A 12,370-nucleotide genomic window follows, 5' to 3' on the forward strand; every position below is an offset into this window, starting at 1 on the left:
CACATTTCTTCATCTTTCCACACCGGTTGCTTCCATTTATATAACATTCGAACAGTCCATTCTTTTCTGACTTGATGCCACTAAACTCTGATATCTTCTATTTTTTTTGCAGCTTTTTTGTTCTACTGCACTCTGGCCTTCCACTTACTCTACTTGCTCCTCTGAAATCTGTTTACAATGCTTCTATTTGTTCACGTTTCCCTCTCTTCAAGTGGCCATTTCGTCTGCTCTTACTCTGGGCTGGCTCCCCTTTAAAGTTCAACTTAAATTCAACTTCTTGTCTATTTATTGTCTTGCCCCAGACTCTGGTTTCTTGCTATGTTCCGTTTCGATCTCATCGTGATTCATTCCTTCTTGTAGTTCGATCTTCATGTGCTCAGTCTCGCTTCTGCACATTTTCTTTATTTGCCCCTTTGCACTGGTGCAATGCTCTCCCTCTTTCTCCATGTTCCGCTCACTCTGCATTTTGTAAATCGTTGCAGTTCAATTTGCTTCATCATGGTGAACATAACATTGTTTTTGCTAACCATTATTATTGTACTGTTTTGATTGTATGTACAGCGCTTTGGCTTAAGGCGCTATATAAATCCGAAATACAAATATATTCCAAGTTCTTTGTACTAACCTACAGCTCTCACATCTCGCTCCAAGATGAGCCTTGCTGCTCTGCCATACTACAAATACCTTGTGTGGTACAGACCTATACTAAAAGTTGGAGCTCTGCTTACCAGCGGGATAGTTTTATAAAGTCTTACCATAGGTGGACTTTAGAAAATATCCCTAACAATGCGCAACTAATATTGGAAACCAACTTTCCAAAATTCTAATAATGCTAAATACTAAAGAAGCAAAAATCGATTTTTAACAGCAAATTCTGCAAACATTTAGGAATCAAATTTTGACGAAAAAGGCAGTAAATATGGCAGAATAAACTTTTAAAAGTAGTATGTGAAAGATGAAATAGTGAGTTTCGAGACAAGAGTTTTAGGATGGGTTAGGAAAAGAGTAAAATGGAATGATTTGTGAAAGTGTAGGGAGATGAGCAGGAGCAAATGCATTACAGCCGAGTTCAGCAGTGAGGCAAGACAGCACAGGGATGTGCAAACGGGTGCAGCAGGTAGGAAGGCAAAGAGGGAAACCTAAGCCATTTACTCCTTATCTGAACCCCCTAGGGGTGCCGATGTCGCTCAACCAGTCATTGGGCTCTTGATTTGGTACCTGGAGTTGCTCAGAGGAGGCGATTTCTTCTGGTTTGGTGTTCCCAAAGGAGTCTCTTTTGGCCTTTAGTTGGAGGTTGGGCTGAATTAGGATGGCCACCGGAAGCTGTCACCAACAGGAAGTGAAAACATTGATTTCGTCCATAGTCCCCAGGGTCCTGCAGTAATTTGGCGTTGCAGCCCCCTCCATCCCCACTGCGAATTGCCAAGTAATTTCATTGGCCCAAGGCCTGCTTGACATCCATCCTTGGGGAGTTTGGGGGGAGGAAATATCAAAATGGTGGGTGTTCCCTGGGATTGGTTCTTTCTATGGCTGAACTAGTGGGGTAAGTACATCTGACTTGAACGCGCAACCATGGCTTTCATCTCCCCATCATTTGATGAACATTTTATGAACTGTAACGCATGTTGAAGTGACCACCTCAACTGCACTCTATTGCACCATCTCCAATACATCCCAAGCACTCCAACTTCTGTTCTATGCCTGGACTCAGCCTACCACCCATCTTCCTGACCTCATTCTCCGGCCATGCAGGTTTTCTTACCCAGTACTGCCACTGGTCACTTCCTCCCCATTCTCCTTGCTGCCACATTACCCTTTTCCAGTTCATTTCCCCAGGGGTCAGGTTCCAACATCCAAATTCTTGAAGAACCAGTTAGTCTCGTCCCTTTTCACCCACATGTGAGCCTTCATGGCTTTCCCCATGTCCCATCCATCAGTTGTTCAGAGTGGCTTCCTGTTGTCCAGGGAAATCTGTTGCCGAGGATCTGCCAGTCAAAATTTGGTACAGTTTTGGTGTTCCGGCTCACAGAAACAGGCTGGAGATGAGCACCCTTTCTTAAACTGGTTGCTCTCTGGTTGTGTGGTCATGTACATTTTCAAATGTCGTCATTCGTCAATATGATGCATCTACCCCAACAAAATAAAATCTAGTTGCCAATATGACATTTAGATACACTAACCTAAACTTTAGTGTAAAGCCTGGAGATGGAGCACGTAGTTGCCTCCAGGCTTGGCACGCTATTCAAAGGTAAAAAAATTAAATAAAAAAAATGGTGTTTTACAGCATCAATACTCAAAATGTTAAGTTGTTACGTAATGCACAATTAAGGAATGGAAATTGCACGACAGTCTTTAATAAATAAAATAAAGTTACACATAACTGGTCTTTGCCAGACAGGATATAGTCAGCTTAATAAAGGTCTCATCCCGATTACTTCTTGTTTGCAATTATTTGAAAAATAAATACTTGCCATGCACTCCAACACAGACCTTTTGTACTTAAGAGTGGAGATTATTACTGCTGCACTCTCTCCATTAGCCCCTTTGAACTTGCAGAGAAAAGGATGGCGAGCCCTGTGAGAAATGAAGGGTGAGCCATGCCTTAATTGAACAGGATACCTTAAATAGCTAGCTTTGCTACACAAGAATCAGTTTGATTAGCAAACTGACAGAATTGCATAGCAAATTCCATAGCAACGGTTGAAATATGACATTAAAGTGCACTAGCGGCAGCAGGAAGGTTGGGCAAGCTCCTTTATTCATAGTCTTCGGGATCAGGTACATCGGTTCTGGAAATTTGACAGAAGCTAAGGGATAGAGCCCACTGGCTCCCACCACCCAGGCTACATACCACAGGTGGAACACTCAGATCTCAAGCATACTAAACAACCCAGTACTCAACCACACATACTGATGACCTCACATACGGAAGACAAGAGGACAGGGCAAACTTCAGTAAACAGGAAGGAAAGACCGAATGTTCTAAAGGGAAGGCATATCCTAATACCAGATCCTAACAGTGGCACTGCTTATTTTAGAATTCGACTTCGGTGGCGGGCAGTTACCGACAGGGGCGCCTGTGGGCATATCGCCTCATTCATTAGAAACTATGCCAATGTTGAACAGAATCCCACAATACAAAAAGATGAATTGCAAAGTCTGTACTAGTCGATGGGCACAAGGATGGAGAAGGTGCAGCCAATACCATAAAACATGGTGCTGGATACAAACTTCTGATTAGGGACTACTGATCAGGTGCCTTGCGCAGTGTCCCGTCTTAATCCCCTATACTTAAACACTTGAGCAATAAATACACACTACCTGCATAATCCAAGGAACCAAAACTGACTAGAAGCTTTGACATGGAGGAATCCCAGCTATTCCAAATGTCTTTTCAATTGGTAAAAGTAATCATGTCTTCATAGGTGACACTGTACTTCAAAGACTTGGTAGGAAAAGGTGAATACAAAGAATAGTCTGAATGATGGCAAAGAAGGGAGAACCTTAGGTGGTGTCCGTTTGGGCTACCTCCCAACCAGCTAGGAGTCTCCAGTTCCAGGCTTGGATGATCCCAGAAGATGCCCTGCATTCCAATTGCTATCTTGCATGTAGTCCCTGAAGCTGCTTGTTTACAAATCTTGTCAAGTTCGAAACACTGCAGTGGTATAAGTCAATGCAAACAGTACATGCCATGCTTGTGCTAGTTTGCCATCTTCGCAGCAAACATTGGGCACAGGCATGGTGGAAGAAAGTGAGGAACCAGGGGAGTCTAGAAAACGAAATGACAGAAAATTGAGTCACAAAAGACCAGAAAAGTTAAATAAAGGTGCAACGCCTTATAAGAGACATTTGGAGTAGGTAGAACAGACTAGAAGTTGGTTTCAGGCATTCCTTGCTCTGGTGTGGAACAACAACAAAAAAAATGGAGGGTTGTGTCTCTGCAATGTATTATGGCATACCGAGAACTTTTAAAGGGGTAATGCCCTGCATTGTGCCTTTAAGAGCATTTCTTTACTTTGCTATTGCAGTTTCCTTTGTAAACAGGGTCACTCGACTACTTGAAAGATAAGGGAAAAGAAAAACCAACCCCCCCCCCCCCAACCACTGGCAAATTGGGTATTGGCTATATTTTAAATAAAAATATCGTAATTGTGTTCCAGAATTCCAGTCATGTTCAGATATTGCATTTATAACTTAAAGCTACCAAGATGGTCACCATTGGTAGGTGGCTTCATATAAAAGAAGCGAAATCCCACAATGTTGTCTGGGTCCAAGGCAGATTAGCCCAATGGATCCACCATCCCCAGGAGGATACTTGGTAGAAATGTAAGGAGTAAAAATCTTCCACTGACCTGGTTTTTTACAGCAGGGACTTGTACATTATCTTCCTTCTGTGTACTCCGGCTTCCCAAGATGGTTCCAAAACTGCCTGATCCAACAGGTAGCTTTGCTAATAAATACAGATACATAATTACATTGCTTGCACTTAGTTGCTATAAATCACAATAAAATAATGCTTTTAAATTAAAAGGTAGCATTCTAAAAAGTGATAAACAGTCACTCCTAATGATTTAAACAAATCAGTAATCTTGCTTACGGGACAAACATTAAAATACAAGTAATATTGCATGAAATAAAATACATGGGCACACATTTCTGACAAGTGATGGTAAGTACTAGCGTAACCAGCCCTACAGATAAGGGGTGTATCTACCACTTTTACTCCCTAAAAATAGGGGAATACTGCCAAAAAATAAAAATGGGGAGTAAATACAGGCAAAGGACCTTGTGCCCCTGCTTTTCACCCACACAGCTCCATGCATATGTTTGGAACAGTAGTGCACATTGTACTACAGGAATTAGTAAACCTGTATCTTAATGTGTATGAATAACTAGGTGCAAAGGAATAATGATTTGTGTTTAAACTGTAAATGAAAGCGCCAGTAAAATACCACCCTGAAGCCTGGGCGGGCTTCACGGCTGAAGCCCACCAAACCCAAATCACACAAAGGACTCAAACCTGAAGCGAACAGAGTAAAAGCCCAGAAGAAACAAGAAACGTTAACAGTCCGGGGAATGCTGCGATGACGGTCATCTTCTAGACACGCAGTGCCAAGCTGAGACCAAACAGAAGCACACGATACTAAAGTGTTCCGTTCCCAAGGAGAACTGCAGATAATTTCGATGCGAGTACCAGATCAGAATATGCATGCAGGCATCCTGAAGGTCTACCACGCTAAGAAAATCGCCCTTCCAGAGAGACGACTTTATCTGGTAGGGTGTAATCATCTTTAATTTCTCTTGGGGTAGAGCGATTGAACTTTGAGAGGTTGGGGATCGTGCACAGGCCAGCCTGGTTGGGTTTGGGCAAACAGACGGGAATTGTACAGGTTCCACTGCTCCGAGATCTAGAAGTTTCTGTACCTCTGCTCTGAGGGAGGGTGATCCAGTCTGCTGGAGAAGAGGGTGGGATATGGGGAGGGGCAAGCAGAAGCCCACCTGGGCGATGGACAAAACTCATTGGTCTTCTCTGATGGTCTGCCACGCCTCTAGATGAGACGGAAATGTGTTCCCTCACCGGAGAGTCGTGTTTGAGAAACCTGAAGGTGTCTCCCTGTTTAAGCCTCTGGGATATGTCATCCAGATGGCCAGGACATGGCCACTGCTATTGGATCCAGTTTCTGGGGGTGGACCAGTGAGGGAGGATCACCTGGATGGGCCACCCCCTTTCTGACTAACACTTTTGCACAACACAAGACAGACTAGTGTCTGAGACGTTTCCCTGACCTGTCCCAATACACAGATCTGGCAATTGATCAGAATCACACCACCACCACCACCACCACCACCCCCCCTCATCCCGTGACAGCCTTTTCTCTTCACCTACAGGTATAAAAAGGTGGAGCCAAAAAGCACAGGACGAGCAAGGCAGGAAAGGCGAGCATAGCAGACATGACGAGATGGCTAAAAGAGACGGCAGTTCAGGCGAAGGAGAAAGGCGGCGGGAAGCGATAGGGTGATGAGGAGAGAAGAGACCTTGCCCTTTTCATCCCAGACCCACGGAACTTTCACAGAAGAGCAACTAAGAACGCGGCCAATAGCCCCATTGTCATGCTGCAGATGTCAATGGTACGCAGGGCCGGCCTATGTTGATAAGGCAGAGCGAGGTAAGCTCCAGCACCAGTGGTACCAGCCTCGACTCCAAAGAAGCCAAACGCCCAGCGGTTATGCACAATCGGTGAGTTGAGGGAAGAACTGATAAAAGCCAGGTTGTGTTGAGTGAGAATCGCAAAGGGGCAACTTATGAAGCTTTGTAATGAACTTTGTGTGAAGGGAGACCAGCTGCAGAGGGAAAGCGGCACCATGTGGGTGCTAATCCAAAAGACTGGTCGAGCCCCATATTGAGAAAATACAGAAACCAGGCCATAGGAAGGCCGCCAAAAGAAGCAAAGTGGTCATACTTGAGGGTTGAGCAAAAGCCCCGTACAATTGAAAGACTTTGATCCACAAGTTGCCTAGAAATAAGTGAAGTGAATCCAACCTGGTGAATTAAAGAAAGGCACGTTAATCCAGTGAAAATTTGAGCCAATTTGAGAGCACCAAAAGACAATTGTTACCACCCTAACAAACTTTCATTTGTTAAAAGGAACATTTGTTGTTATCTGAACACATCTGTCCCGAAGGCAAGAGACTTTCAGAAGGCGGCAAGAGACTTTCAGAAGGCGGCAAGAGACTTTCAGAAGGCGGCAAGAGACTTTCAGAAGCTTTCAGAAGGCGGCAAGAGACTTGTTGATCAATGGTCCCGAGAGCTGCCTTTGGAACCTTGGTCTCATGATAGGGAAGCCTAATACCATTCTGTGCTCTTCGCTCCCACCTTACTGTGTGTACAAAATGTGGCGAAGGAAGACCCAGGCAGCCGCATCCTGATTATTCTTTGAGAACTCTTCTTTCTTTACATGAGAAATATCCCACACCCATTTTTGTATTAGTTGTGAGGCTTGGCAATGGCTTTCCTAGTAAAGGCCCTTTGATTTGACACAATGCCACTAGGACTGCCTTATTTTTCATTTGATGGTTGACTTACCCCATCTTAGATATAGGTTTAGATTAGGCAATCCTCCAACTTGCACACTATTTTCGTGCGTCTCCCCATAAGCTCCTCACACACGTGCGACCAATGAAAAACATTTAGATGTTTGATTGGCGGGAGACCACCATTTTCTGAAGAGGAGGCTGTTGACTGATACAAAAACAGGCCACCTTGCCTTTGCTGTATATGGCGAAGACCACCAGCTGGAGTCTCCGCACAGCAGTCCTGAAAGCCTCTGAAACCAGAGAAGGACCTTGTTTGAGACCCCAACCTCGAGTATAAGGTGCCTTTGCTGGGGTTTTGGCAAGTACCGACAATGACTTGGCAATTTGAGTGCTTGCATTGGTTTTTGTGAGTTCTATCAGTGGAGGAGTGGAACAGTTGCTTACCCTCGAAGGGGAGGTCAAGCAACTTGTCCTGTACTTCCTTCAAATACTTCATTGCATGCAGCCACGCTTGACAGGAGCCGTCTACTCTGACCATAAGGCCTCAAGCGGAAGAGTCTACATGATGGGCCGCGGCCTCTAGATCCTGCGCCAGAACTCGGCATTGGAGAAGCCGCCCTTAAAGTCTCACGCTCATCAGGAGGAATACACTCCTGAAAGTCGGAAAGCTCCTTCCACAGCTGGACATTAGCAGCCACCAGGATAAGCTGGGATCCCTGACAAACACGCCACTACGTTAGCGTTCAATGAGTAAGCCAAGTGCATTTTATCACTCATTAAGGACACAGATAAATCTCTACAAAGCAAAATCAACCCCGACAAATGTATTTTTCAACTGGAGAAATTGATTCGGTGTGAGATTTCACTAAAGCTACACGCCAGCACTTTGGTCGAGTATTACAAATCACAGAGAATACACAGAGGCTTTAGGGTTTAAGACTAACTCTGTAGTAAAAGTAAGACGTTCATCGTCAAGTGGGGTCAAATTCTCAAATGTTCGTTGGACCTCATCCTACTAACTATTGAAGAACTCGAAATCCTTGACAATTGATAAGGAAATCACAGCGCTGACAACACAACTATCAGAATTTAAGTCAACTGAGGATTTAACACAACTTTAAGAGGACATTAACGACAAATTGAGTAGCTACAAAGCAGATATAGAACAGAAAATTCTTAAAGTTCAAACGCGATACATTCAACTACCTTTACGACATGGTCTACACTTGGCAGGAGTTTTATCACCACCTGATCTTGACTAGAAGTAGAGCTAACCACCCTAACTCATCTTACTCAGGAAGCAACAGCAGTGTAGACAAACCTATAGGTCGAGATCGAGCACAAAATCTAACCGAAACCCAAGGTGAGACATCGGGTACCTCTACTGCAAGACCCACTATACCACAAACAGAAATAACCCAAGTCGCAACAGGTGTTTTTTTTAGGCCCGAGTGACAGGCAAAAAGAAAAACAAGACGAGGTAAGACGAGCACAAAAAGGAAGAAACAAATAAGTGAGCACATAGTAAATCACAATAACAAGCAAGAATCTCACAAGTGCTCAACTTGAAATTTTGAACCGGGTCTCCCTTTCGTGCCCACCTACAATACCTCATTGTTTGAGGAAAAACCCCCGAGGATTACAACTTGGAAGTAGGCCCCAAAAGCTATTTTGACCCACAGATTCTGAACTCCATACTGGATCTTTGAGAAGAGTGGGATGAATGACCTGAAGAGAATGGACTACCAGAGTTTCACTAGTGAACAACTTGTTGAGATGGTGGCTTAAAATGAAGAATTCACAATTAAACCAGCCGACAAGGGTGGTGCCATTGTGGTTATGGACACATCATACCACACACATAAATGTCTTGAATTGCTCAATCACACTTCAACCAAATTGGATGGCGATACACTACACAAAGTTAAGCTCCTGATTGACAAAGCAATTGATAACGTGTTTGAAAATGACTGGATCAGTGAAAAACAAAAAACAGCCAGTTTCTGATCAATAAATACCCAATAACACTGGTGTTCTATGGCCTACCCAAGGTCCATAAAGACACCAAGAATCCACCCCTGAGACCAATAGTACCTGAAACAGACCGTGTGTCGACCCACTCGCTATTTATGTGGACCGACTATTAGTGTTGTTTTTTGGAGGCATCACTTCCATCCTGTAACTATGCCTGTTACCATGTTTACTAAGGACTGTCTACGCACGACTATGTATTTCACTTTGTCTTGAACATCTCTAGAATGATCTGTACTTAAAGTATGATGCCAATGATTGCTTATATACATTTGTCTGACTCCTCTGAGGCAATGGGACTATACACTGGAATATACATTCCTATCCCCTTAGCCTCAATGATGAATTCTCCAAGTTGTTTTTGTAGGGATCATTTTCATCCTGCAACTATGCCTAGTACCATGTTGATCCTATTAGACAAAGGGCCATGTCTACACCTGCCTATGTATACCACCCCGTCTTGACCATCTCTAGAATGATCTATGTTGTGAAGTATGAGGTCAATGATCACTTGAATACATTTATCTGACTCCTCTAAGACAATGTGACTATGATGTAAGGGTATACACTGTAATATACATCAGGCATCGTGAATTTTGAAAGGTTATATGTTTTGTGGCGATTTCAGACCTAGAGTGTCATATACAGGATGTCTATATACATTTATGTAGGTTGCTCCAACTTGAATATCTATGACCATCTGTGAGAATTAACACCACGATGTCTAGGATGTTTTGTACACACATTTTCTTGCTCTTAAGTCACTGTTACCACAATGTAAGGGCATACATCAACATATAGCATACATCAACATATAGTAGGTGACTGCTCGATATCGATGTGAGATATTGGCCGCTGAGCCTATTGGACTTACATTTCTTTTTTTATCTTTCAGCATTTGATGGAGCTCCATCTACTCTTTTTCCCAGTCTTTTATATCTTGGCTTCACACTTAGATATAATCTTCAACGCGCCTCTGCTCTATAAAGGGGTTCGGGTGTACTATACTTACCTTTTAATTAAATTTTGAGTAAATGCCATCGTATTTTTAGTCACTAAGATGGACGACCTCTTCTCTAGCCATAGTGAGGCCTGTCCTCGGTTTCCATTGTTTGAACTTCCTTCACTAATATGGCGCCGTGCATTCCCCGTTTGAGCTTGACAAACGCGTTGGGATTCTGCACGCAGCTGGAAATCTGCAAGCTGCTCGGATTCAATTCAGATGAACCAACAGGTATGGTTCGGTCCGTACTCTTGACCCTCCATTATGAGCTTACACTCGCCCATCCAATCTTATTAGATTTACTATTGCCTGCACGTTTTACAGAATAGACTGAACAGATTCCTGCAGCCGCCCGCCGCTGTCACCAGTCGCATGCTCTGGTTTCCTAAGCAACCGAGACAGTTGCGACTCTCCCACTCTAGGAACGTACTATTATGAGGTTCGCCCACCTTTTTATTTCAGATTATATTCATACCCTCAGCTAGGCCACCTTATAGTGACCAACACGTACTGAGCCCATCACGCTTCATCTTTTTTTTACCAGATACAAGTCTGCATATCAAATACGTGTACCCAGCTAGGGTTTCACTTGTTGACTCCGGACAAGCCACTGCCAATCAATATACTAGTCTAACGAGGTAATTCAACATACATTTAGTATATTTGTAGCTTTCTCCGAAGACGTACATTCACCATATTATTGCGTCTTTTTACCGTTATTGATACCAATCTTTAAGTCTAGCACTTGCATGCTGATATATCTACACGGTGGGCAACTATTTGAACTTGTGGGATATGGAATTAGCAGTCCCCTTGGAAACTCAATAGTGCAAGGTACTCTTGGTTGGGTCCCCCCAATGATTGATTATCCTCCAAGTGTTTGAGAATTATACTAAGAATATCTTGTATATGTTTCTCTATAGATTTTGGCGCATTTGCAGCGCCTCTGTACATGGGGACACTGTCCATTAGAGAACTCCCACCCATTTTGAATACTGCGAGTCTTCTTGGGGCCCTATATTCCCACCTGACATTTGAAATGGTCACTTGATTCACGTTACTTCAACATTATCTTACTGTCCTCTAGGATTGGAATGTATACTCTCGGTTCCAGATTGAGGAACTCAAACGTCCTGATATTTCACAATATCACTACCTGGATGGCCTATGAAGCATTCACGCATTAGTGGCGAGTTTTATATTTCACCCGATACATTGCATTTAATGGATTTCTCGTCGGAATTCTAGACGCCATGAGGAATTCTGATAACATTCCTGAGCACTAGGAAGGTTATCACTACCTCTATAACCATTTGTCTCAACTTTATAATCCTCTCTCCTGTACGACTGCTTATCTTAGACATTCCAGATCACTGGATAGAGTCGGGTGGTTACCTTTATGTCTTACACCTTAATCCAGCTGGTGTCTGTGACAAGGGTCATTATAATATTCAGCCTAAGATTTCTGTAGGTCTTTAAGTGTTCCTTGTTCATGGCTCAACTTCTCTATCCATCTGCTAGATCGATCTTATTTGAATTGGGTTATAACAAATATCTATATTTTTGCTTTCTCCCTTTTGTGATTTCAACCAAAAGTCCAATTAGGCCCTTTATGAAGAGGGATACCTCAAAACGTGTCGGCCAAATACATTGGACCCCTCCCTATGCGTAATGTGCTTCTCCTCGAATTGATCATGTTTGATGTATTAAATCACAGCTTTTAATGAAATTGTCTATTACAGAACCTTTTGTTGAACCAAATTATGAATTAAAGTATACATGACCAGATATCTGAATGACTGACCGCCCTATGGGCGCATATAGAAAGTGTGCAGGGGACGAGATGATCCCAAATTTGGGTCCTTTTATCTTTTCTAAGCTTGGCCTGACGCAGCTGAAGAGCCGAATTGGAAAATACCCTTTTCCCCCCGAAAGGCATCAAGAAACTTGTCCTCCTTGGAAACGATCTGAGATGCTGCAGTGGAGGATGTAGAGGCCGGCTTTGACTGGAGCGTAGCTGCTGCCACCACCAATGAGGGGAGTGAACATGCAGACAAGGATGGGTCCTCAGACGCATGTAGCTTGTTGCGAGCGTCAATTTTCTTGTTTTGTTTGTTGCCCGGAATGAGGTTTTTCCCCCCAGACCTAGAAGCTTCGGCCAAGACTTCCTTTTGAAGGAACAGGCCCAGGCGCTCCTGTGTCGACAAGAGTAAAGGCTCCAGAAAGTACCCCTTGTTGTGGAGTCGGAGTCTCAGGTATTGGGATGTCTAGCAATGCCATCATATCCACAACCCCATTGTG

The 12,370-nt window shown here is 43.5% G+C and overlaps 1 protein-coding gene across 3 annotated transcripts in view; it reads right to left on the reverse strand.

Moving 5' to 3' along the window:
• Nucleotides 1–12,370, reverse strand: part of USP37 (ubiquitin specific peptidase 37) — a 724,569-nt gene that overhangs the window by 666,166 nt on the left and 46,033 nt on the right. For 2 of the 3 annotated variants that reach the window (XM_069616844.1, XM_069616843.1), the window contains exon 4: nt 4,353–4,450. The exons of the other annotated variant lie outside the window; for it this stretch is intronic. In XM_069616844.1, coding sequence (XP_069472945.1) covers nt 4,353–4,450 — 98 coding nt within the window. The remainder of the gene's footprint in view (nt 1–4,352; nt 4,451–12,370) is intronic. 3 annotated transcript variants of the gene reach the window in all.

This window comes from Ambystoma mexicanum, chromosome 9, assembly GCF_040938575.1.
Source record: "Ambystoma mexicanum isolate Mex_15411 chromosome 9, UKY_AmexF1_1, whole genome shotgun sequence".
Taxonomy (NCBI): domain Eukaryota; kingdom Metazoa; phylum Chordata; class Amphibia; order Caudata; family Ambystomatidae; genus Ambystoma; species Ambystoma mexicanum.